The sequence below is a fragment of the Salvelinus namaycush genome, chromosome 5 (genome assembly GCF_016432855.1).
Source record: "Salvelinus namaycush isolate Seneca chromosome 5, SaNama_1.0, whole genome shotgun sequence".
NCBI classification, from domain to species: Eukaryota; Metazoa; Chordata; class Actinopteri; order Salmoniformes; family Salmonidae; genus Salvelinus; species Salvelinus namaycush.
The window spans coordinates 48,221,773-48,248,741 of record NC_052311.1 but is presented as its reverse complement, the minus strand read 5'-3'; the positions used below and the strand labels follow the sequence as shown (position 1 = coordinate 48,248,741).

Genomic DNA, 26,969 nt, shown 5'->3' with positions numbered 1-26,969 from the left:
AGCATGCTAATAAATATATGATTTATAAGGATGAAGGTCACTTGTTTGTCCCTGTTGCACCCTGGTCAATCCTCATTGCGTTGTAGTATCCATTCTCCTCCAGAACCTCCTCTATAATGGCCTGAAATGAAAGATCACTTATAGCATTCATATTTCCTAACCAGTTTCTCAGTTTCAGCCAGACATAGACATCCACATGTCCAGAAATATGTCAACTACAACAGGCTATCCTACTGTATTTATTTCTATACATAAAAAACTGATACTAACCTGCATCTGCTCATAGCTGATTCCCTCCTTGAGATCCCCATTTTCCATATCACCTGTAGCACAAAGTTACATTTTAGGCTTCTAAACACCTAGACAAGAGTTATAGCAACCCCCATGGGAGACAACGTGAGAACACAACACTCATCACGTAGCTTTGGTTCTTGGCTCAGTATTCTGTTAGATTGCTACGTTAACCAGTATGCACTAGCACTGAGGTTAGGGTACCTTGCTTGCAGGGTTGGCGAGTAATGGATTACATGTAAGGGATTTAAAAAAAACGCTAACTGTAATCCATTACGTTACGAGCAAATATATTGTAATCAGATTACAGATACTTTGAAAAAACTAGATAATTACTTCAAGGATTACTTTTAAATTCAGAAAGGATGTTTGTGAAAAAACAAAATCTTTGACACTTCTCTGTTTTCTCAATGACGTTCAAATCAGCATTGAAAAAAGGTGCAAGTTTAAGTTTGTTCCACCTGAGCGAGTCTGACCACAAGACAGAGACCACTATGATGACACTCCAAATGTGTTTGATGGATCGCGGGAAAAGAGTAGGAATAAGCTTTTTTAGGCCACAGTCCAAGCTATGTCTTCCAATGGTGCGACTGCTGTCGGCATCCAAAGATTATCCAACTTGAAGGAAAGGATGACAGTAGCTGTTTAGTCTACGTGGATACGGATATCACTTGTTATTGATATCTACATAGCGCATTGATGTGAATCACACTGCTGCTCTCTCATCTAGCTATTTGTGCCTTACGGATTGTGGTTGTTGTGGATGGCTGTTCACAAACCTAAATGTGTATTTGAACCCAATAATGGTTGAATTTAAGAAGTTTAAGATGCCTATCAATCATTATTTTTGAAACCAGTGGACAGCCAGTGAAAAAACATGTAAATGCCTCATGAGCTTAGTTCAACTGTCACACTCCATGAGAACCCAAAATATAAGCTTGTTTTACTCCAATGTTTGTAAACAAACACTGTATAGCCTCATAACATGGTTAAAACAATACTTTTGATATCATGGATGGTCAGTCCTTGCATCCATAGCTCTGTCTATTAATCTGAGAGTGGTTACATTTCTCCAGGCCCATCCCTCTGCTTTTTACCAAAACAGAGGCGGAGCGCCCGTTTTGTTAATGTTTCATCTGTGGATTTAAACAGCTGCATATTATCAAGATATCAAAGTGTCACCAACAAAAAGGTAAACAATAGGCCTATAGCAAATGTAGCATATGGCATTCATTTTTCACATGTAAATAGCACTTTTCAGTAGTGCTCAAAGCATGCCATTCCATGAGAGCAGAATTTATTTTTCAACTCGAATCAATAAGCCCAATCAGTCCTCCATGATAACAATCATAAATCATAAACAACAGAGTAGGGCTGGCTAATAGGTAAAATAGGTAAAACAATTAGGCTAATCTATACTTACACATTTCCAAGTCCTATTCTTGAAGATCCAGGGTGTAAAACATTTATTGGAATGACTGGAATTCTGATAGACTTTGGTTTTTAATGTAAAGATATAATTTAATGGTATTATTATATGTAGTAGAAAGCGATGGGTTAGAAGAAGCCTACATAACCAACCCATAAAGTAAAATGTAACATCCATATATGGCCAGCTATGTCAACTTTAACATTGATTTATCCTGCAATAGATGTGTTTCAATTGGTAACATACATTTTTGTCTTCTTCTAATGGCTCTTAAGGGGAAAGTAATCTAAAAGTAACTGAATATAATCAGATTACGTTACTGATTACAATTTGGGACATGTAACTAGTAACTGTAACGGATTACATTTAGAAAGTAACCTACCCAACCCTGCTTGCTTGGCAGCACCTAGATGGTCTCCTCCAAAAGACTGGACCAGAGACCACCAGTCTGAGCTGGCAGAGCCTGACTCCATTAGCTCTGGAGACCCCTGGAGCAGCTGGAAACAAAATGGAGATCAATACATACGGATTTAACCCGTTAGATGAACTAGACTGGTATATAGGCATACAATGCCACGCTGACTACCGCAGCGCAACTCCATAGTTGAGGCAGACCGCTCTAACGTTGTTGTAAGTTCCTGGTGTCTTGTATTTACCTTGTTAAGCTCCACCTTGAGATTGTAGGGACTGCTTTCGTAGTAGAACAGGGACTTTTTGAATCTCTCAATCGCCCGCCGTTTGACACTGTGCTGAAGAGCTGGGGGAAGCTGAACATAAAATGGTTTAAAAACAGTACGATTTAAAATATAATGGCTCAAATGTCTAGACATACTGTATACACCAACCAACTGGTACATAGTTCTCATTATTATTACCGAAACTCTAAATCAAATGAAAATCTAAAGTACATATAGACTTACCTGAGTGATGTAAATGATTTTATGCAGTTGTACCAGGAGTCTTTGGACGGGATCATCGATCTGCCGAACCTTCCTCTGAGACACACAGATTCCTGCTGACACTACGAAACCCACATGTTTATCAGTTGAGTTGATCCCACTTAACCAAAGTTGAAAGAGGAAAGAAGAACATCCTTCAAAATGACCCAATTTACCTGGTCGAGGTTTTGGATTCGGAACAGCAAACTCAACACTGAGGAAAACAGGATGGTTATTTTATTACTTGACTGACAAACTGTTGTCATGACACAAACAGTATAGGCACTCTTCAGATGAAATGATGATATGGGTCACATTCAACAACATATAATATATCAGCGTATGATCGTATATAGACTCACCCAGCTAAGTTTGGTTCATCTACCACAGAAACACTGACGCTGCTCTTGATCAGCCCTTTAACAATAAAAAAAGATAAATTGATTCCAATCCAAACATTACACTTGGAAATACTCCTAGTAATTGAATGATCTAAATTCAAGTGAGCATTTTGAATTCAAGTGCTCACCAGCGTCTTTATACCCCGAGACAGTGGAGATGTGGGTATGAAAGGGATCTAGATCTTTATCTGAGCCATTATCTATATAAACACATAGATCATAATCAACATGGTAGCAAATGTTTTATGAGAAACATTAATTACGGCCATATAATTCAAGGAAGATTTACCTTGGCTGTGTATTTTTTTGCTTTGGTTTGAGCTGTGGCCTAAAGAGAAGTATGGTACCATGGACTCATCAGTCCTACTAGTGGTTTTCTCCTGGTCTTTAGAGGAGTGGCAGCAGCTGACCCTGCCCCGATGGCTCTCCAGGAAGTACTTCTGTGCTCGTTTCCTGTCTCGCTCCGCCCTCCTCTCCAAAGCATTCTGGGAAGTATACAAACTGTCCATGAACCTCATCATGATGTCAGAGATCTTGGAGCTGACTTCCACGATGTCTGGACGCAAGTCTGCGTCAGTTGTCAGGCACCTGAGGGGTATTATGGGAGTTATAAAGGTAGTAATCAGATAATGTAGCATCTTATCAAGAATTGCCCATCATTGATTTGTGTGATGCAATGTGTGATCACTGCCTGGTACAGCAATTGCTCAGGCTCCTACCCCTCTTTTTACGCTGCTGCTACTCTCTGTTTATCATATATGCATAGTCACTTTAACTATACATTCATGTACATACTACCTCAATTGGGCTGACCACCAGTGCTCCTGCACATTGGCTAACTGGGCTATCTGCATTGTGTCCCACTCACCACCTGCCAACCCCTCTTTTACGTTACTGCTACTCTCTGTTCATCATATATGCATAGTCACTTTAACCATATCTACATGTACATACTACCTCAATCAGTCTGACTAACCGGTGTCTGTATGTAGCCTCGCTACTTTTATAGCGTCGCTATTGTATATAGCCTGTCTTTTTACTGTTGTTTTATTTCTTTACCTACCTATTGTTCACCTAATACAGGCTCTAACCAATAGTGCAAAAAAGGTAAGTAAGCATTTCACTGTAAGGTCTACACCTGTTGTATTCGGCGCACGTGACAAATAAACTTCGAATTGATTTGATTCTTTGCTATCCACATCAAAGATATTTAAGTGAAACATAAATTAATTAACTTTTTAATTATCATATTTTTATACTTTTATACTATATTTATACTTACCATTTAATCATGTCTGTGACTCTCTCTGAGAAAATGCCTTCCTCCACTGGTTCATAGACTGCCTCCACAATCTACCAAACACAAACCACAGTTTAGCAACAATAGCCCTAGATACATAGAGAACCTATGTGAGTAGTGTGTGTGTATATGTGCGTTTGCGTGTTACCTTGGTGGCGAGGGAGAGCATGTTGCTGCTGTAGAATGGAGGCCTCAGTGTGGCCATCTGGTAGAGGATACATCCGCTAGCCCAGACATCAGCCTTCTCCCCATACGGCTCACTCTTCACTATCTCTGGACTACACACACACACACACACGCACACACGCACGCACGCACGCACACACGCACACACACACACACACACACACACACGCACACACACACACACGCAACATGGCAGTTGTAGAGATCATTCAAATGATATTGGAGTGTCAGTAATGAAGCTTGCTAAAGGCAGTCGTACCTTAGAGACGACCTACTTCATCATCAGGACAGATCGACCTGAAATCTCCCCTGAGTAACTATTATACACATAACTCACCAGGAGTACAGTATGGTCCCAACCACTGATGTTAGCTTGCTGTTCTCCTGTTTCTGTTTAGCCAGCCCAAAGTCAGCTGAAATGGATTCAGGTCAAATGTTTTACCGACACGTACATCCTCAGGCATAAGGACATGATGTACGTAAAACGAATGATAAGTGGTTTGCGGAAGAATTTGACTCATTCATATTTACGTGTGCCTCTGGTTTTAGTAGAAGATGCCATGAGGAGAGAGAAATAGAGCATGAAAAGGACAACTGTGATTGACTGACTGATAGTGACTTTGTCCCTCTCTCCCAGCATGACGTTATTAGGAGTGAGGTCTCGGTGGACGATCCTCTTCTCCTTGTGCAGGTACCTTAAAGCCAGACACATCTGAGAAATTTCATCAGGAGAAAAAAAAACAGGGATATGCATTCTTTAGTAAACAACATCATAGCATTGATTCATTCATTCATTCATAGCAATTATCCAAGAGAGAATTCACGGTCACAGTAGATTTGTTGTCAGTGCAAAGCAATGGAGGCCGATACTTACCTGGATGAATATGTTCCAAAGTCTCTCCTCTGTGAATTGCTGCTCCTTCTCTTTTAGAGAGTTGAAATGGTCCCAGAGGGGAACACCTTCTATCAACTCCATGACAATGTACAGCCTGTCACCTGAAACAGTGTTCATAGCCATTTAAAAAGCAGATATCTTAATAATGTTAACACGCTGCTTTGTGTGATGTATTGTTGTCTCTACCTTCTTTCCCTTTGTGCTGTTGTCTGTGCCCAATAATGTTTGTACCATGTTTTGTTCTGCTACCATGTTGTGTTGCTGCCTTGCTATGTTGTCGTCTTAGGTCTCTCTTTATGTAGTGTTGTGTTGTCTCTTTTGTTGTGATGTATGTTTGGTTCTATATTTATATTGTATTTATTTTCATTTTTAATCACAGGCCCCCGTCCCCGCAGGAGGCCTTTTGCCTTTTGGTAGATCGTCATTGTAAATAAGAATTTATGCTTAACTGACTTGCCTAGATAAATAAATGTTAAATAAAAAGTACAGAAATTGAAAAAATAGTGGTGTGTGTCTGATACTTACCTTTCAAGAATGTCTTGTAATATTTCACAACATTTGGATGGGTCATCTCCAGGGACCAGAGAAAAAAAGGCATGAGTGCTCATCATTCAAAAAGAAGTACTGACTGGTGTGTTGTAGGTAATATTGTATATAACCACATGGTAGAATATCAACAATCAAAAGCTACGTGTGAGACATGAACTACTGTATCTGGCCGATAGTAAACCAATGCTAACCTGTTCCTTAATGATGGTGAGCTCAGACACTATCTTCTCCACGTTGCTGTCTCTGGACTTCTTATCTTTACCAAAGGCAGGGTTGTGGAGATTCACTTCCTTCAGAGCCAGAAGGTTCTGACCACTCTGTTTCCTCACCTCTCAGCACAACCGCACACAACAATCAAAACCAAATAGGTAGAAAATACACCAGAAAGAATGTTGAAGACATGTGTGGAGTGATATAACTGCCAAAATACACTTCGGATTCAATTTCTTTTGGCACTAAAATCTCTCCATAGTCATGCCAAATGGTACAAATTCAAACTCAAGCATGTAGAGGTAGCAACATTCTAGTAATCATGAGTCCTTGAAATTAAAGCACAATCAGACATGCCACATCAATCACAACCACATTGTAATGGTTGCCATGTGTCCACTCATTCATGCACGTTAAGGTTGGCACTGAGGAATGGCTCAGTGGGAGGCTCTACCTTGAACACACTGCCGAAGGCCCCAGTGCCTAGATGGTCCAGTATGGAGTAGCCATTGATCACTCTCAGAGGAGGGCGGTTCTGGTCGACAGTCTCAATATTCTCCCTCAGGCTGTCCAATTCCTCCTGCTAAAGGCAAGCCAACACACGCCAATAAACAATCCTTACAGAGTGGAGTAGGGTAGTAATGACGGCAGAGAATAGTTCATGAAAATAGTCAATTAATCATTATTCTGATTATACGGGGCTTTACATTACAATCTAAAAGGAGACAGGAGAGGGCTCTTGAATGTACAGGTAACTGCCAAAATAATGAAAACACTTGAGTAAATGAGGGATAAAAACTCTATTGAAAGCAGATGCTTCCACAATATGGTTCCAAACACTTGTAGAATCTATGCCAAGATGCATTGAAGCTGTTTTGGCTCCTGGTGGCCCAACACCCTTTAAAGACGCTATATGTTAGTGTTTCCTTTATTTTGGCAGTTACCTATATGTTACGTATGGTCGTTTTTACAGTATAGCAGTTTTCTCACAGTGTAGAGAGAAACTTTTGCTTGAAGTGCTTCATAGACAGTGATGTCTCTCACATAATGTCCAACATCAATGAACAGCTCAAATAAATCTGTAGGAAAGAGCCTGAAACATAATTTTTTTTAAATACATTTTCTGAAATAAATAAATATGTACATTGACTTTAAGAAACAATGTCTTATGTCATCACCTTTTAAACAGATGCCGGTTACATTCCATGCTGAAGAGGAAACGTAGGGTCCGAAATGCATAGCACTATCAACATCAACAATAACATAATGACTATCATTGTAGTATAAGGACAAACATGACATGATAATTGTAATTACACCATTATGTAATGCATGTGTAATACCTGTAGGGATATTGCTTTTGGTCCATTGAGAAAGCTTTGTGGCAGAACCAATTTCGCAATTACATAGACCCCATTCTCCTGACGAAGCAAAGAGAACGCATTTCAAAAATGCCCTTTCCACTAACACAATTCTGAATCAATATCATAGTGCTATATATTGTCCAGTTCATTGACCGTTCTAATGGCAGCCAAAACTCTGTTTCTGTTTGTGGCTAGGTGCCTTTACCTGAACCACCTGATGTGCAGTGGTGTCATCCAAAACGAGCTCAGTCAGAGCCGCACAGCATGCTGCAATACAGACAGACATTTACACAAGATCATGTTGAACGTAGATCAATCTATATGATCTATAGTCAAAATATCCAACATGTCCAGTGTATGTTCCTACCTGACTGTAGAGACATGTTGTCGTCCACATCCTCCTGTGGACTGAGCTCCTCACTGACGTGCTGTCTCTGGATGCGTCCCGCTGCATTGGCGCTGCAGAGGGCCTCGATAGAGGAGCGGTCCGAAAAGTACGCCCGCTCACTGGAACAGACAGCATACAGTACATTACAGAACCCTACTGGTCTGGGTTGCATACCACTTTCTCATCATCAGAATTTCCTCATGGTCATAATAATCACTAACCAATGTTTCAACCACTGTCTTTGACCCACTAAACTCTCGAGTAACTCTTGACAATACTATATTAGCTTAACCAGAGGTTGCATACCATTTTCCCATAATCACAATTTTCTCAAGGTCATAATATACACTAACCTAGGCCTCACCCAATATACTGCATTTGACCCAGTGAACTCCTGAGTAGTCTATGCTTTCCATGACCTTTTATGATACTTCTTTAGTCTATCCAGAGGCAGCCTCTCACCTGTTGAGGATGTGGAGCAGCTGTTGCACCCCTCCCCAGGTGCGTATCTCGGCGCTGGTGTCTGGCTCCTCACACAGCTGGACCAGGACCCACACTACGCTCCACAGCAGCTTCAGGTGCTCCCCGTGCAGCAGGCTGAGCAGCACCGGCAGTCCCTCGCACTCCCTCACCTGCTCCCGCACCTGCCGCACCGGGGAAAGCAGCCGCAGCAACTCTGCACTCATCCTGAAAGGGACACAAAGAAAAATGGATACGCAAAACACATATCAAAGCAAGACATTGGAAGATGCATGTTATTGCTAGTGATATAGTCATGCTGTTGATGGGGGTGTAAGGCGAACTGTTATTTTGAGGCAACTTTGTTGTGCAAAGATGAACGCATAGAGTGTGACTGATTAGGGAGGTAGGTACCGTACCTTTTGGACAGTAAGTCATAATCTTGTAGTATAACAAGAAGATTCTCCACGATTGACAACTCTCCTATCTTCTTCTTGCATTCTGAACTAGGGGATAGATCAAGTGATGTATTTAAGTGTTAGCTACAGTGTATACTTTTACTAAAGGTTTGCATGATGTCCCAAGGTCCCTTTATAAGAGCAGTTACCTCTCAGCCAATGAGGTGAGTGCTAGGAGGGCACCTAGTAATACACTGCTGTCACGTGTTGATAGGAGCTTTACCAGGGTCTGAGCATGAGCATGAAATCTTACATCATTATATGCTCATTAGTTACTACTTTCCAAGACAGAAAAAAACAAAAACCTATCCACAAGTAATGGGGAGCAGACATTGGATTAACAGTCAGTTAGGAGTACATTTCTTCATTTAACACAATCCTACAGTATGAGGCAGTGAAATTTGTACAATTGTTTACCTTATGAGCGCCACTCTCAATAACCCACTGCCTTTGGTCCTCCACTGCAGACAGTTTCTGAAACATATCTATTCAGGAATGAAGAGACAAGGAACAATAAGGAAGGACATTGAGGGAAATACAGGCTACTTTTTGGGGGGATTTGATAACTCACACGTCATGGTGACCAACTTCTCCATGACAAATGTCTGCTCTCCACACCCCAGATAACTGCTGCACACCGACTCCATGTACTAAAGAGGGAGGGAAAGGGATAGAAAGTGACAGCTATAAAAAGCAACACAGGACTGTCAGACTAGAAGGTTTTTTAAAATAGATTTAAAGTATACCCTTGCGAGAAGATCAACACCTTGGAGTTGATGAAAAACTCTCTGAAAAGAGAGGGTATGACGAGAATGAAAAAGATACCTGAAATCAGTGTTGAATTGTCCTGCTTGCTTGTCAGGTTTTTGTCAACAAGTCAAAAGAGAAAGGCAGCACGAGTCATATCTATTTTACATCATACGAAGTTGAAGGAAGAAAAGGCCCATCATTCGTTTTACCTGATAAAGTGGTTCTCTTACAAGCAATCGTAGACAGATGAGCACTCTAAGGACAGACTCAGGTGGTGCATAGTCGACCCAGTCACTACAAAGGAAGTACACACACAACTGAGCAACTTTCAAGACCTTCATCAGCTGCACAGAAATTGTTGAAACCATATGAGACTACCTGCACAGCCTGTTCTTGACCAAAGAGGTAAGGATCTCCAAAAAAAGCTTATGTTGAGGATGACTGTTGAAACAATGTTGGTTTCTGTATGTTGCACTGTTAGAAGGAAAGATGTGTAAGAAAAGTTAATTATGTGATCAATCATATTCAAGGAATCCTAAATGCATTATTTAGGGATATACCTGAATTTCTCCAGCTCAGGATCTTCAGAGGTTATGTGAATCTGACTCCTATTGTTGCTGGCAGTATTTAGCTGGAGAGTGGTCTGAGATCTTCCTCCACTGTTGCGGACCTTACATGACTGACTCAATACTGCCACCTGGAATGTCAGGCAGACAAACCACATCATACTGTACAGTCGTGGCCAAAAGTTTTGCGAAAGGCACAAATATTCATTTTCACAAAGTCTGCTGCCTCAGTTTGTATGATGGCAATTTGCATATACTCCAGAATGTTATGAAGAGTGATCAGATGAATTGCAAAGTCCCTCTTTGCCATGCAAATGAACTGAATCCCCCAAAAACATTTCCACTGCATTTCAGCCCTGCCATAAAAGGACCAGCTGACATCATGTCAGTGATTCTCTCGTTAACACAGGTGTGAGTGTTGACAAGGACAAGGCTGGAGATCACTCTGTCATGCTGATTGAGTTCGAATAACAGACTGGAAGCTTCAAAAGGCGGGTGGTGCTTGGAATCATTGTTCTTCCTCTGTCAAATATGGTTACCTGCAAGGAAACACGTGCCGTCGTCATTGCTTTGCACAAAAAGGGCTTCACAGGCAAGGATATTGCTGCCAGTAAGATTTCACCTAAATCAACCATTTATCGGATCATCAAGAACCTCAAGGAGTGTGGTTCAATTGTTGTGAAGAAGGCTTCAGGGCACCCAAGAAAGTCCAGCAAGTGCCAGGACCGTCTCCTAAAGTTGATTCAGCTGCGGGATCGGGGCACCACCAGTACAGCTTGCTCAGGAATGGCAGCAGGCAGGTGTGAGTGCATCTGCACGCACAGTGAGGCGAACACTTTTGGAGGATGGCCTGGTGTCAAGAAGGGCGGCAAAGAAGCCACTTCTCTCCAGGAAAAACATCAGGGACAGACTGATATTCTGCAAAAGGTACAGGGATTGGACTGCTGAGGACTGGGGTAAAGTCATTTTCTCATATGAATCCCCTTTCCGATTGTTTGGGGCATCCGGAAAAAAGCTTGTCCGGAGAAGACAAGGAGAGCGCTACCATCAGTCCTGTGTCATGCCAACAGTAAAGCATCCTGAGACCATTCATGTGTGGGGTTGCTTCTCAGTCAAGTGAGTGGGCTCACTCACAATTTTGCCTAAGAACACCACCACGAATAAAGAATGGTACCAACACATCCTCCGAGAGCAACTTCTCCCAACCATCCAGGAACAGTTTGGTGACGAACAATGCCTTTTCCAGCATGATGGACCACCTTGCCATAAGGCAAAAGTGATAACTAAGTGGCTCGGGGAACAAAACATATTTTGGGTCCATGGCCAGGAAACTCCCCAGACCTTAATCCCATTGTGAACTTGTGGTCAAACCTCAAGAGGCGGGTGGACAAACAAAAACCCACAAATTCTGACAAACTCCAAGCATTGATTATGCAAGAATGGGCTGCCATCAGTCAGAATGTGGCCCAGAAGTTCATTTACAGCATGCCAGGGCGGATTGCAGAGGTCTTGAAAAAGAAGGGTCAACACTGCAAATATTGACTCTTTGTATTAACTTCATGTAATTGTCAATAAAAGCCTTTGACACTTATGAAATGCTTGTAATTATACTTCAATATTCCATAGTAACATCTGACAAAAATATCTAAAGACACTGAGGCAGCAGACTTTGTGAAAATTAATATTTGTGTCATTCTCAAAACTTTTGGCCACAACTGTACAACACAAAATAGAGGGTTCGACATTCAGCTGAATTGACATGTCCTTACCTGGTGTCTGTGAGCATTAGTTTCAAGCAGGGACAGTAGTTTCCTGAGATCATGTGATTCTCTAAAAATGATACATTTTGGTCAATCCTTTTATTCCAGTCATAACAGGACATCAGTTGTGTGTGAATATTTTAGTTGAAAATGTCCCAAAAAAACTAGGCCTATTTTGACATTATGTATGTGCAGTATCTGAATTGACTGAAACTGAAATTACTTCAATACAACTTACTTGTTGTCTGGTCCCTTTAACTTCTGGAGTAGTTTGTCTGCTCTTCTCACCTTTTTAACTGGGTTGGGCATTATACAAATTCCCTTCTGCTTCCATGGGTCATACCTGAGGTACAACTTCCGGTAATTGACAATATATAACAATGCATTCAATATCATGGCATTTGGTACATTGTAACTGCTCTCAATATACAAATAAACATAGTCTGTTTTAGAAACATTAGCCTAGCGGTAGCTAGTAACACTGAACAACAACAGGTGCGACATAGTTCAGGAATAATGCAGCCATCCACTACAAGGGAACACAAAACAAATGACAAACATGTTTCCTTTGAGCCACTGAGCAGTCCCTTACCCTCCTTCACCATGGCAAATATGTAGGATACACCTGTTATTTTATTATTCTTTTTCAAGCTTGTTTTCTCCCTCAAGGTTGCAGTTTATTCATGGACATATTATGGGAAAGTATGTGCCCGAATTGGAAAAGGTCATACTGAAATTGATGATAGTTTTAACCAATAGGTGGAAGCAACATTATTATGTGGTAGTTTCTATGGATACAACTGACGCCTTTTCGCATTCCGTCACCAGATAATTGTGTCTTTGGAATGTAGTTGTTTGTTGTTCCCCTGTTATTATAGCTTAGTGGTTGTTCCAGTTTCACCAAGTGCATAAATAAACACATTAATACTAAATAACTGTAAATTAACAAGTAGGTTTATAACTCTCATTTTGATAAATATTTATTTTTCATACACTACTAACCTATGTGCATCTATCTATATGCAAAATAAACTTCCGATTTTGGAAACTTAAGTAGATGCAGAGTTTCTGTCAGGTTTCTGTTGATGGAAAATAAACAAGATGAAAACAGAGATTATCTAAATTTTTAGCAAAAATGTAAGAATGTTGTCGCGATAGCATGTGGATAACTCAGGCAATGAACAAACTACCGCGAGACGTTGGGTCCTTAATTTTTGCTATTCTTAATCTCAGTACGCATTGTATCTGACGTACTCTCCGTCGTTCAGGTGTGACATTACGTCGGCCATAGTACGTAGGTATGCGCTAGTGAGAAGGGGAATGTCGGGTTGTGAATGATCGGTTTCTGAGCGGCAGCAAACGTCAACATTATGGGTGAGCCTACTTACTGTATCAAAAATGTCAGAAAGCTGCTTTGGAAATTACATTCATAACTTGTTGTATCAGAATGGCTATTTTAAAGTAATGGTTGTTCGTGGCTTTTTAGTTGTCTGAGTAACCAACGCCCAGTCGTCCCCCCACCAGTTGTTGGATGAGTTGCTAGCAGGTTAGCATTAGCTGAGGCATTTCCTGTGTAGTTATTTTGTCCCTCATCACGAATTGCTTGCGCCAATTTCACCTACCTAGTGGTTCATTCCAAAAGCGGATGTTTTATTTTATGTATCTGGTGTTTGTTAAGTAAACTCAATCGAGGTAACGCTAGCTAGCTTTTTTAAATTTATTGTGGCGATAACGTCATGTTCACCACCTAACGTTAGCCAGCTGGCTTGCTAGCCTACGATTCAGAAAATGCTAACGCCAAGTCCTTACCCTTAAATTAAATTACTGTCCCAGTATTCCCCGAGCAAGCCATTGTTTATTGTTAGCTAGAAAAACAATAATGTCAAGCAATGTATTTACTTCCAGCTATTTCAAACACTTGATTTGCCCATGAGTACTACACTGAAAAAATAGATTGAAGTGTGTGTGAGACACCATATAGTGTAGAAAACAGCATACCAGAGTATGTTCTGATAATCTGAGGGAGGGGACAGATGAGGATAAACCCTCGCTCAAGCCAACACAGCTAGATTCTCAGACCTTGGATAGATCTAAGGACAAGTCAAGTCTGAAGATGGGTATCTTTTGGTGTCTGCTTTTTCAAGTTGGTTTGGGGGTAGGACCAAGTGAAAGTGAGCCAGGTTTTTTATTAAAGAAGGCCTATTAAATTGCGATGAAGATACACATGACTGCATGAGAAAAATGTGTACTCCGCTCACCACTTCCTTCAGTTGACCTGCTAACTGAAACGGAAACCACACTAGCTAGCATAATCGTGAAGAAGGATTTGAATCAGTTGCCAAAAACATTTTCCATGTAACAGTGTAAAGCAGTAGGTGCTGGTGGGAGGACGGGCTCATTGTGATGGCTGGAATGGAATATATGGAACAGTATCAAACACATGGAAGCCAGGTTTGATGCCTTCTTTTATTCTATCCATTACAATGAGCCCGTCCTCCTATAGCTCCTCCCACCAGCCTCCACTGGTGTACAGATAGTGATCCCACTCATACCATGCATGGACATAAAGAAGACTTACAATTTGAACGGTAATTTCGAAACAGGCATACGCTTTCAATTGAAAACATTTGAACAACAGTCCAAGGCTAAGGGCATCAACAGAGATTGGACTCCGTTATGCCCCATGGCAAAGCCAACAACAGTGAATAACATTGTATCATACTATCCAACTCTGTGATGTTATGCTTGCTAGCCCAAGCACACATTATTTATCCCCAGGCTTTACAGTTTGTGAAATTGATTCTGAAGACATAATTCTTTGTTAGGATTATTGCTGATATTGATTGTTGTCGCCTGTGTTCTCTCCTCTGGCTCTTACCTCACTTTGGACCACATCGCATGATTATTTCCATAAAACAGCTGTAAGTATGGATGGATTGGTCAGTTAGGCCAATGTTTATTTGCCTGCTTATCAGAATTACTTTCCCATAATTTTGAAGTAACCTTGTGGTGGTGATGTTGTGCTCGTATGTTACTTTCCAGCAACAAAAGAATCTGGAGGGGTATGTGGGCTTTGCTAGCCTTCCCAACCAAGTGTACAGAAAGTCGGTGAAGAGAGGCTTTGAATTCACCCTGATGGTTGTGGGTAAGAAAATGCTATTCGTATATTGAGGTCATGGTTCAACCGAGTAATTTTTTCAGTCATTTCAGTTTTAACAATACAGTTGACCAGTTAAAGCTCTGTATGGTAAGTCTAAATTTGGAGAAAGGAATAGTTATGTGCAAGCAAAGTACATGTATGTGTGTGGTTTTAAACTCCTCTGTCGGGGGAGGGAAGATAACCTCTCTCGTTGACTTTTTTTCACATCTACCTGCCTTTTTAGAATAGCATTGTTTTGATTGGATTTATTAAACAACTGTGCAGTATTATCAAAAATAGGAGAGTGCCGTTGAAGTACTTGGATGCGGTCGTTGAACTCGGCCAGGACCTTCATTTGCTAATCAGTCACTGTTTGGAGGGAAAATGTTTCTTTGGGTCAAACCATTTCCTGTGGTCGGCATAGCAGAAGTTCTCCCTCACTGCTAAGAATAGTTCATCTCGCATTTCATCTGAACAGCAGCCTCTTTCTGAGCCAGTCATGGGTTTATCATTGATCAGTTTAAGAAGTCAGGCTACACTGGTCATTCTATCTAAACATGTCTGCCTTGCCAGGCACTCGCATGCAACGGGGTTCCTCTTAAACAAGTCACCATGATTTACCCTGCTGTATAAAATGTCCTTTAAGGCAGTGTGTTGGATGGTGCCCAAGTTGGCTGTTGGGGCCCAGAAATGCCTTGAAGATTTCTCCAGCCTGATTGCTGCAATAATAATAATACGGTTTTTAAAGTCCTATTTCTGTGAATGCAAACGCATCACAAACGATGCATACTTTGTATATGTGAAGCAGACTAGTTTATATAAATACACCAGTATTTTCCATGTACAGGACAGGTTAGTGTGATGCGCTCAGCAAGGCATAGTGCGCTGTGCCAGTCACCGCCGATAACGCTATCCCTTTCTCACACTACCAGTGACTTAAGCCAGCAGGGACGTGGGCTCAAAGCTCCTCAGGACTGGGTAGAGGAGCTAGCTCTGCCTACTGCCGAGGCAGTGTGTATGTAACAGTGTACGAGACTGATATTGCTGAATTAGCAAAGAGTCAAACTATCAACCATTTTTCTTTTTTTGCTGTGGATTTTGTATCCATTTTTGTACATTTTAATACAAAATCTACAGTAAAAAAGATAGCGGTTGATAGTTTGCTAATTCAGCAATATCAGTCTCGTACACTGTTACATACACACTGCCTCGGCAGTAGGCAGAGCTAGCTCCTCTACCCAGTCCTGAGGAGCTTTGAGCCCACATGTCCCTGCTGGCTTAGGTCACTGGTAGTGTGAGAAAGGGATAGCGTTATCGGCGGTGACTGGCACAGCGCACTATGCATTGCTGAGTGCAGCACGCTGTCTTGTTACATGGAAAACACTGGCGTGTTGATATAAACTAGCCATCCATATTCATAAGAGTATGAAGATGGGCATTGAAATGCACGTAGTCAAGTGCAATCACTCAACACAGAAATGGTAGCTCTCAAACTCTCAAGCCTGTAAACAGCAGCCCGTTGACGATCGAGGTCAGTGCCAGTGGTCATTTCCACTGCCCTAATGATTTCATTCCCCAGGAGCATGGAGACCAGGCACACAATGGCTAGCCACGCTAGAGAAACGGGACCACACAGCCGGCATGATAAGAGGCATTCTCTAGCCACGTTCAGACCAGGAGCTGTTGCCCTAGCCCTTTACACAATCATTAGATGGATGGTCGTCTTGGATGGATGGTCGTCTTGGACAAATGTCAATGGCCCTCAATCAAAGACATGACCTTTGATGGGATTTATTGGCTGGGCTTTATTAGATGCTTCTACATTACCATGGGATGCCTCTAAAGTTGCATGAATGGCTTTCACACAGTGGGATGTACCTGCTTTCAACATGTATGGTTAGCTGTTTATAATGTCTTTGAATGTTGTTCTTGCTGATATATATATATATATATATATATATATATATATATATATATATATATATATATATATATATATATAATATACTGTGCACACTAGGCCAATATGTTGATTTGAATTGCATTGACTCACTCATTTAAAATGACAATGATCCTAATGTAGCAACACTGTCATTAGGCTAAATGAGCCATGCTATAAAAAAAAATAGATTCAGTTTTATTGCAACCGTTTTTGTTTTCTTCTAGGTGAATCAGGATTGGGCAAGTCCACGTTGATCAACTCTCTGTTCCTAACAGACTTGTACTCGTCAGAATACCCTGGGCCTTCACACAGAGTCAAAAAGACTGTACAGGTAGTTTAAAACACTTCTGCTTAGCAGTCCTGGATTCTCTTGTTGAATATCCTTATTTCACTGATGACCATGTTAGTTTTCCTCAGTGTAGATACCTTGGCATTTGAAACACATTCTGTGATATAGAGCAGACTAAAGTATTTATACCCCTTGACTTATTCCACATTTTGTGTTACAGCCTGCATTTTCTCACCCATCTACACACAATATCCCACAATGACTTGTTTTTGTTTTATTTTTGCAAATGTATTGAAAATGATATAGATTTACATAAGTATTCACACGTCTGAGTCAATACTTTGTAGAAGCACATTTGCCAGCGATTTACAGCTGTGAGTCTTCATCTGTAAGTCTCTTAAAGATTTCCACACCTTGATTGTGCAACATTTGCCTTTTATTATTTTAAATGTTTTCAAAGCTCTGTCAAATTGATTGTTGATCATTACTAGACAACCATTGTCAGGTCTTACCATAGATTTAAGTCAAAATTGTATCTCGGCCACTCAGGAACATTCACTATCTTCTTGGTAAGCAACTACACTGTAGATTTGGCCTTGTTTTAGGTTGCTGTCCTGCTGAAAGATGAATTCATCTCTGTCTGGTGGAAAGCAGACTGAACCAGGTTTCCCTCTAGGATTTTGCCTGTGCTTAGCTTTATTCCATTTCTTTTTTTTATCCTGAAACTCCTCAGTCCTTAACGATTACAAGCATACCCATAACATGATGCAGCCACCATTTTATGCTTGAAAATATGGAGGGTGGTACTCAGTAATGTATTGAATTTGCTCCAAACATAACACTTTGTAATCAGGACAAAAGTTAATTGCTTCACACTTTTTGCAGTATTACTTTAGTACCTTTTTGCAAACAGGATGCATGTTTTAGAATATTTTTTATTATGTACAGGCTTCCTCTGTCATTTAGGTTAGTATTGTGGAGTAACTACAATGTTGATCCATCCTCAGTTTTCACCGATCACAGCCATTTAAATGCTGTAACTGTTTTAAAGTCACCTCTCCGGCAACTGAGTTAGGAAGGACGCCTGTATCATTTTAGTGACTGGGTGTAATGATACAACATCCAAAGTGTAATTAATAACTTCACCATGCTCAAAGGGCTATTGAATGGCTGCTTTAAATTATTATATATATTTTTTTACCCATCTATGAATAGGTGCCCTTTGCGAGGCATTGGAAAACATCCCTGGTCTTTGTGGTTGAATCTGTGTTTGAAATTCACTGCACGATTCAAGACGTTTCAGCTTTTAATTTATTTAATTTGTTTGTAAAAACAATTTGAATAACATTTTTCCACTTTGACGTTATGGGGTATTGTGTGTAGGCTTGTGACAAAAGAAATCTCAATATAATTAATTTTAAATTCCAGCTGTAACACAGCAAAATGTGGAAAATGGCAAGGGGTGTGAATACTTTCTGAAGGCACTGGGTGTCATTTAGTCCAGAAACTTGCTCTACTTGTCCTCCAAAACGCAACGCTATCTCCACACAGATGCTCGTCTGTTTTTCTGGTTCCTCTGCATAGTTCGGTAATAGCACAGTGTTAGACTGCATGTTGATACATGCAGCTAGAATGAGCGTCACCCACTGGCCTCAATGTGTGCTACACATTTGGGGACAAGTTGTCTTCCTGAGAGGTTGTTTTGGTCCTCTTCATTCCCTTCATTGGGATTGGCAGTATGCTCATTTCTCCTGTGTTGTTGCAAACACTCTCTTGTGGAGACAGGTGTTGGCTCAACGCATTGGGTTCTGCATTGTTGTCCAAAAGTTAAACAACCAGAAGTGTAGTGGGGGCTTAATATTCTTACGACGGTTCTTAGGAAAGTTGTATTGTTCACTATCTCACTGTCATACACCAAATATGAACAGTAACAGTATGCAGTTAGACAAGACAACTATTGAATGCTAATATAAGTCTCTATTTCCCAGGTGGAGCAATCCAAAGTGTTAGTAAAGGAAGGTGGTGTCCAGCTCCTGCTCACAATAGTCGACACCCCAGGATTCGGCGACGCTGTGGACAATAGCAACTGGTACGCAAAGTGTGACGCCAACTCCATTTTGGCTCCAATAAATGCATTGATCTTGACAGCCATTTCAGCTCATAGCTTGCGAGCAGGTTTCCAGGAAGTAGCGAACATTTTTGGCTCAATGTGTGTGGATTTGTTTCCTCCCTGTGGCTGTGTGTACCGCGCAGCTGGCAGCCGGTCATCGACCACATAGACAGCAAGTTTGAGGATTACCTCAACTGTGAGTCGCGGGTGAACAGACGACTGATGCCTGACAGCAGAGTGCAGTGCTGCCTCTACTTCATCGCCCCCTCGGGACACGGGTGAGTCTGGGTGGGAGGGAGAAAGAGAGGTCGGACAGTGTGAATGAAGGGGGAGAGCGTCTTGAGATTTACTAAGATTTCACAAGTGTAAAGTAGAATAGCCCATATTAGAAATTCCAATAGTTTTTGGCTATTGCCTCTTATAGGCTTTTTTCATTCTTTAGGGTTGTTTTGTAATATACCTACATAGTTGTGTTTCATATGACTGTTAGTGCTAAAGGGCATTGGCCATCTGTCAGAGAAGGCTGTGTGTATCGTGGCTGTGGGGTAAATGGGGTGTGTGCATGCGTTCACTGTTCATACTCTGTTCTACGGGACATTGTCGTTACAATCCCCCAGTCAGTGTTGAGACAGGCTCTTAGGATGAGCAGCTTATGCTGGCCTCTCACACACTGACCCCTCACACACACACTCCTCACAGCACCAGCTGATATAAGCTGACTCGCACTCGAGTGCCTTGCACAGTGACACTGCTCACGGGAAACAGCTGGGGAAAGTGTTCTGGACATAGACAGTAGTTATTTGTGTTGTCATCGTTGATAAATGACTTGTTTGTTTACACTACTAGAGCTCCATTGCAAACAATGTTTTATTAGTTAATAGATGTAAGGAAAGAAATGTGAGCTTTGTGGTTTGCTATGAAAATAGTGGACCTGTCAGGAATCTGTCCATCAGTACCCCTACCCCACCATTTATGGTATTAATGTACATTTTGTCACGTCTCCCTCCAGACTGAAGCCTCTGGATATTGAGTTCATGAAACGGTTGCATGAGAAGGTGAACGTCATCCCACTGATCGCAAAAGCAGACACTCTCACCCCAGAGGAGTGCCAACGGTTCAAGAAGCAGGTCAGTGGGCTCTGTCTGGGTGGGCTGGGCATCAAAGGTTTACACAGACGAAGACTTGATTGTTGTAGATAGAAATAGACTGTTTGGGCAGAATGGTCGGTTTCCCATTCTACATACTGCTCTGACGATGCCCTCTAAATTTCCCCTGGGCAGTACAGTCTGAATGGAGTTGATACCACATGATAAAGAACTGTCTCACATGTCTTTTGTATGTTAATAAAACCTACTGAACCTTCCCTCAGATCATGCGGGAAATCCTGGAACACAAAATCAAGATCTATGAGTTCCCAGAGACGGATGATGAGGAAGAGAACAAACTGGTGAAGAAGATCAAGGTATGACACAAATGTACTGTGAGTAGTTGTAAGCACCATGCGTGCACCAACAAACTTAGCCATTTGAACTGTTAGGCACTTAGCTACATCCGTCCCGCCTGGATATGGCGATAGCAATTGTTTTTGCAAAATCAAAAATTCCCCGCTTATTATGCGAGGGTGTGCAAATTACCAATCACCGCACTATTACCACATAAAGCAGTAAAATCATTGCAATATTACCGCATATAGCTTTCCAATCACTGCACTGAGTGCTGGACATTTTAACCAATAACGCACTTTTACTGCATAAAATGGTTCAATCAAGCAGCATGTCAAACTTTTTTCCAAATTGGTCAAAATCGTTGCAAATTGCCATGTAAAATATCCAAATTGCTGCAGCAAAACCAAATATTTTGGCCCACAACTAGCCTATCACAAAATTCTGCAGGGGCTGTTGCATAAACACACACTTGTCTCACACGCCGTTGTTATTGTGCTTGCAGGACCGTCTACCCCTGGCTGTGGTGGGCAGTAACACCATAATCGAGGTGAACGGGAAGAGGACCAGAGGACGACAGTACCCATGGGGAGTGGCAGAAGGTACCAGGCATGATGGGAGATGAAGTTAGGGGAAAAGGGAAAATCTATTAACTTCTTATGGCTGCAGGTGCAGTATAGCTTGGATGAAAGGTGCACAGAGTAAACGCCTGCTCCTTAGTCATAGTAGCTAATATATGCATATTACTATTAGTATTGGCTAGAAAACACTCTGAAGTTTCTAAAACTGTTTGAATTATGTCTGTGAGTATAACAGAACTGATATGGCAGGCAAAAACCTGATAAAAAAATCCAAGCGGGAAGTGAGAAACACTGTAGGATATCGATCTGTTTGCACTTCCTACGGCTTCCACTAGATGTCAACAGTCTGTAGAACCTTGTCTGATGCCTCTACTGTGAAGGGGGGGCCGAATGAAAGGGGAATTAGTTAGGTCTGCCATGACCTGACCATGCTTTCACCATGCGCGTTCACATGAGAGGGAGCTCTGTTCCATCGCTCATCTGAAGTCAATGTAATTCTCCGGTTGGAACGTTATTCAAGATTTATGTTAAAAACATTCTAAAGATTGATTCAATACATCGTTTGACATGTTTCTACGGACTGTTACGGAACTTTTGGACATTTCGTCAGCTTTTAGTGAACGCGCTTCCTGACGTTGGATTTGTTTACCAAAAACGCTAACGAAAATAGCTATTTGGACATAAATGATGGACATTACCAAACAAACATTTCTTGTGGGAGTCCTGGGAGTGCATTCCGACGAAGATCAGCAAAGGTAAGTGAAGATTTATAATGCTTTTTATGAGTTTTGTTGACTGCACAATTTGGCGGGTAACTGTATGGCTTGCTTTTGTGGCTGAACGCTGTTTTCAGATTATTGAATATTGTGTTTTGCCGTAAAGCTTTTTGAAATCTGACACAGCGGTTGCATTAAGAACAAGTGTATCTTTAATTCTATGTAAAACATGTATCTTTCATCAAAGTTTATGATTAGTATTTCTGTTATTTGACGTGGCTCTCTGCAATTTCTCTGGATATTTTGGAGGCATTTCTGAACATGGCGCAAATGTAAACTGAGGCTTTTGGATATAAATATGAACTTAATCGAACAAGACATATATGTAATGTGTAACATGAAGTCCTATGAGTGTCATCTGATGAAGATCATCAAAGGTTAGTGATTAATTTTATCTCTTTGTGCTTTTTGTGACTCCTCTCTTTGGCTGGAAAAATGGCTGAATTGTTTTGTGAGTTGGTGGTGACCTAACATAATCGTTTGTGGTGCTTTCGCTGAAAAGCCTATTTGAAATCGGACACTTTGGTGGGATGAACAACAAGATTATCTTTAAAATGGTATAAGATACATGTATGTTTGAGGAATTTTAATTATGAGATTTCTGTTGTTTGAATTTGGCGCCCTGCACTTTCACTGGCTGTTGTCATATCGATCCCGTTAACGGGATTGCAGCCTTAAGAAAAGAGGCTCCTTTTGGAGAGGGGTTTGAAAATGTATTGATTGTCTTTCCTTGCAGTTGAGAACGGAGACCACTGTGATTTCACCATCCTACGAGACATGCTCATCAGGTACAGACTCAAAACATGAAGTTACAAAAATGTATAGGACATGACAATGCATTTTTATTTTATTTTGTAATGTTGTCAACCACATTGACCATAGCCTCAACTTGATAGGTTTCTAAGACTTGTTTTGTTGCGCACAGAACACACATGCAGGACCTGAAGGACGTGACCAATAACGTCCACTATGAGAACTACCGTAGCAGGAAGCTGGCGGCCGTCACCTACAACGGACAGGACAACAACAGGGTCAAGGGTCAACAGTCGACGAAGTGAGTCCAACATCTACCAGTGGTTTTCTATTTAACAAGGCACAGCTTAACTCTTTTTGCTTAAAGGCATATTTTACCTGACAGATAATCTACTGGACATCTGAGACATTTGAAATGTTTTATCATATTGATGTGATATTTAGGCTGTATATAAATGGATGTTATTGTCGTAGTGTTCTTGGAGGTAATTTTTTTTCCGATATAGGTCCATCATTCCAAATGCAGGTATTACAGCTTAAAGGGATACTTATGGATTTTGGCAATGAGGCCCTTTATCTACTTCCCCAGAGTCTGATGAACTCGGGGATGTCATTTTTATGTTTCTCTCCGTGCAGTTTAAAGGAAGTTGCTATCTAGCACAATGCGAACTAGCGTAAGCGCAATTGCTAACTAGCCTTAGCGCAATGACTGGAAGTCTATGGGTATCTGCAGATACCTATAGACTTCCAAAAAGTCGCGAGTCAATGCTATCTCGAACTTCCTTCATACTGGACACAGAGATATAAAAATGGTATCCACAAATTCATCTGACTCTTGGGAAGTAGAAAAGGGCTTGGTTGCCAAAATCCATAACTATCCCTTTTAAATTCCACACTGCTGCTCTCTCACACCTAAGACCCTGTTATGTACACCAACCACGCTCCGCATCGTAGCTCTTTACTGAGAGACACCCTCACACACTGCGGTTCCTAACGCACAGCTACGCACCAAACACATGCTACTAATGTAAGGCTACTACTGCACACACCGTTTCATGCCTCTTGAAAAGTGGTTTTGTTTCTTTGTGAACTTTTCCTTGTTTACCGCGAGAAAGTAGATGTTTCGTTCTTAGTGTGTGTTTTTGTTAGTGCGGTCAGTCCGTTTTGAGTTTTTCCGTTGTCGTAGTGCATGATTTCATCGCAGCATGCTAAGTGTGTGTGTTTCTGTTTTTTTAGACATGACACAGGTGAAGGCATGTAAGTGGTCAATTTATGTTTCCTTAGATCATTTTTTAAAAATATAAAATGTTCCTCCCTTGTTCGTGTTCTTCTGTCTGGGTTCTCTTTCTCCCAGTCCAGGGTGTTTTCTTCTCTCCTTTCTTCCCCCTTATGTCAGACAATGTCTCAAGGAACCCTGTAGATGCCAACATTGAGAAGTCAACTGGGAATTGATAAATATGCATATTACATTGCAAATACTTCAAATGTAATTAGCGTAGTTAGACTGGTGGCTTCTTCTCACTTTCAATTGAGTTTACTAACATTTAGCTAAGCTAACATCCCAAAGCACCACTTTTTCACTACAGTTACTCACTAGCCTATGCTAACAGCTTAGCTAACTCAGCTCCGTGATTGCTTGGTGCTGGTCTTTGAGTCCCCTGCTCCAGAGCAAATTGGGTTTCTTCTTCCCTCTGCTTTTCCACACTTCAGTCACCACATTGTTGGGTCCTAGCATTCCTTTCATGCATAGATCCTTGTATGTACCAATTCCCTGCAAGGAAATGGGGGTGGCATTACTGTGCGGATTATTCCACTGTTGGTGATGGATGGTGACGGTGCACTGTAGGACTGGTCTGACTGTTTGCGTGCATACGTGTGTGACCCTGCAGGAGCCCCCTGGCTCAGATGGAGGAGGAGCGGCGGGAGCACGTGGCCAAGATGAAGAAGATGGAGATGGAAATGGAACAGGTGTTTGAGATGAAGGTCAAAGAGAAGATCCAGAAGCTGAGAGATTCCGAGGCTGAGGTAACATCAGTCACATTGCCTTACTACACTACTGACCCCTACCGTATGGTTTGACTTCTTTCTTCCTGATGCATAAACACTCACTTTTTGGTGGGTGTTGATGCACTGAAAGTCTTAGTGAGACAGTGAGTGGAGTGTGTGAGCGGATGTGTTTTAATGACTAGTTCTTGTGTGTGTGTGTGTGTGTGTGTGTGTGTGTGAACTTCACTGCCCCTCTCTGAAGTGTTACATTTCCAAATGCACACTTATTTAACCAGGATAGTCCTCTTAGCAACAATTGTCAGTTATTCAGTGAGTCACAGTTGTGAGCATGTATTTTCAATTGTTTTCAAAATGTCTCTTCTGCAGCTGTCGAGGCGTCATGAGCAGATGAAGAAGAATCTGGAGGCCCAGCACAAGGAGCTGGAGGAGAAGAGACGCCAGTTTGAGGATGACCGGGCCAACTGGGAGGCCAATCAGCGCCTGGAGCAACAGAGACTGGATGCCTCCAGGTAACACTGTCTGTCACACACCTGAACTGTAGTGGTGTCTTTGGTTGTTACAAAAGTAGCTCTATTTATTGTTGTCTGTTGGCTAGAGAAAAAAGCTCAACTGGACACACAAACAAGGGTCTGTGCAGAACGTAATACCAGCTTGTCCCACTAGATGTCACTGTTGTATAATCATATCAACCACTGTTTGTAAATGTTTGCATCATTATATTGCCTTATATACTATATTCACTGCAACATGATCTCCTCTACAGGACTCTGGAAAAGAACAAAAAGAAGGGGAAGATATTTTAGACAGTCTGCAGAAACACCAAGTTGTACTTGTTGCCAGCTCGGACATCTGTGTGTGGCACCAAACCAACACCAAAGCTCTTGTACAGCCCAGCTGGGTCTGCATGTACTGTCACAATGACCGGAAGAGAGCTGCCTGTGGACTTCTCCAAGGAATGTGTTTACCTTAACCAAACTTACCGTCTTAGACAGGCCAAACCCATATAACTGAATACTGCCCAAGGTTGCAATGTCTATTTAACAACTGATGTCTACAGTTTTATGCAGAGCAACAATCATGTTCCAGTGGTTTTATTCGTTTACAGGCACAAAAGATCTTCCATGATGTGGAAAAGGAAATTGTGTTTAGTAAAGTGTAACAGATAAACCTACTGAACAGCTCCCCTTGCAATCTAGCCTAACAGGAAACAACTGTCTCGGTCTCTCAATAGGAGGAATGGGAAATCTAAAAGAGGCTAAAATGCACCTTGGGCTTTTTTTTTTTTAATGGCTTTTAATGGCATTTTTCCAAAATGTAACGCTTTCTGTTTTTAGCAAATTTCACTAGCCTTGGACCACCATTTAACTTCATAAATGTTATATTTCAGTTAGTTTATTTTTTATATATACACCGAGCCAGCTAAAGTCCATTTTTTTTTTGTATGTAAGAATTCTTCTGAAGATTTGACCAGTTTCTGAAGAGGATTGACTGTTTAAAATACATTCAGTAGTCGTACAAAGAGCAAAAAAATAAATGAAAGGAATATTTCTGTAACTCCACATGTCATCAGATTAAGTGGGAAAGGAAAGTCAACACCATATTTTGCTTTGCCTATGTACTCCATCTGTATTTTTTATTTGTATTGTACAAAGTCACTTAATAAACATGTGATAGACTTGCAATGAATGCTGCTAAGAGATGCATGTTGATACTGCATTACTACATTCAGAATACCTATTATGTAGGCCTACTGAAATTTAAACAGTTTAAATGTGTTACTTATTTTTCTCTGTAGTTTAGTATTAATCTGCTTTGTCTACACCATATATCCACCAGAGGGCAACATGGGTCTCCTTTTCAGCTTTTCTCAGTTTAGTGGTTTTACTTTTGATATAAGTATTCTGCCCCATTACATGCACAATATGAATGTTTTCAGAGCACTAACAGGTTATTTACCTGAATTGATTTGACATTTCACACAGTAAT

General features: G+C 41.1%; 2 protein-coding genes across 3 annotated transcripts; one reads left to right on the top strand and one right to left on the bottom strand.

The window, feature by feature from the left end:
• Nucleotides 1-13,221, bottom strand: LOC120047153 (serine/threonine-protein kinase Nek10-like). The gene is made up of 29 exons (XM_038992687.1): nt 13,199-13,221; nt 9,994-10,092; nt 9,828-9,912; nt 9,615-9,656; nt 9,440-9,518; nt 9,286-9,353; nt 9,018-9,097; nt 8,830-8,916; nt 8,414-8,638; nt 7,931-8,070; nt 7,769-7,830; nt 7,543-7,620; nt 7,378-7,442; nt 7,190-7,292; nt 6,654-6,782; nt 6,181-6,318; nt 5,966-6,011; nt 5,420-5,541; nt 5,155-5,257; nt 4,883-4,958; nt 4,508-4,637; nt 4,342-4,412; nt 3,427-3,647; nt 3,188-3,259; nt 2,641-2,741; nt 2,377-2,487; nt 2,103-2,217; nt 271-323; nt 1-121 (listed from the first exon to the last, which is right to left on the bottom strand). The coding sequence occupies exons 1-29, from the start codon at nt 13,219-13,221 to the stop codon at nt 38-40; spliced, it is 2,808 nt and encodes a 935-aa protein (XP_038848615.1). The 3' UTR covers nt 1-37.
• Nucleotides 13,215-26,667, top strand: LOC120048373 (septin-7). Of its 2 annotated transcripts, XM_038994297.1 has the most exons (15): nt 13,215-13,318; nt 14,864-14,865; nt 14,987-15,089; nt 17,250-17,356; nt 19,303-19,403; nt 19,568-19,702; nt 20,434-20,551; nt 20,794-20,886; nt 21,372-21,468; nt 22,960-23,011; nt 23,149-23,277; nt 24,213-24,233; nt 24,866-25,001; nt 25,350-25,492; nt 25,747-26,667. In XM_038994297.1, the coding sequence occupies exons 1-15, from the start codon at nt 13,315-13,317 to the stop codon at nt 25,784-25,786; spliced, it is 1,281 nt and encodes a 426-aa protein (XP_038850225.1). In that variant the 5' UTR covers nt 13,215-13,314; the 3' UTR covers nt 25,787-26,667. The 2 variants fall into 2 exon arrangements, with proteins under 2 accessions (XP_038850225.1, XP_038850226.1); XM_038994298.1 differs by lacking the exon at nt 24,213-24,233.
• Nucleotides 26,668-26,969: the final 302 nt, after the last annotated feature.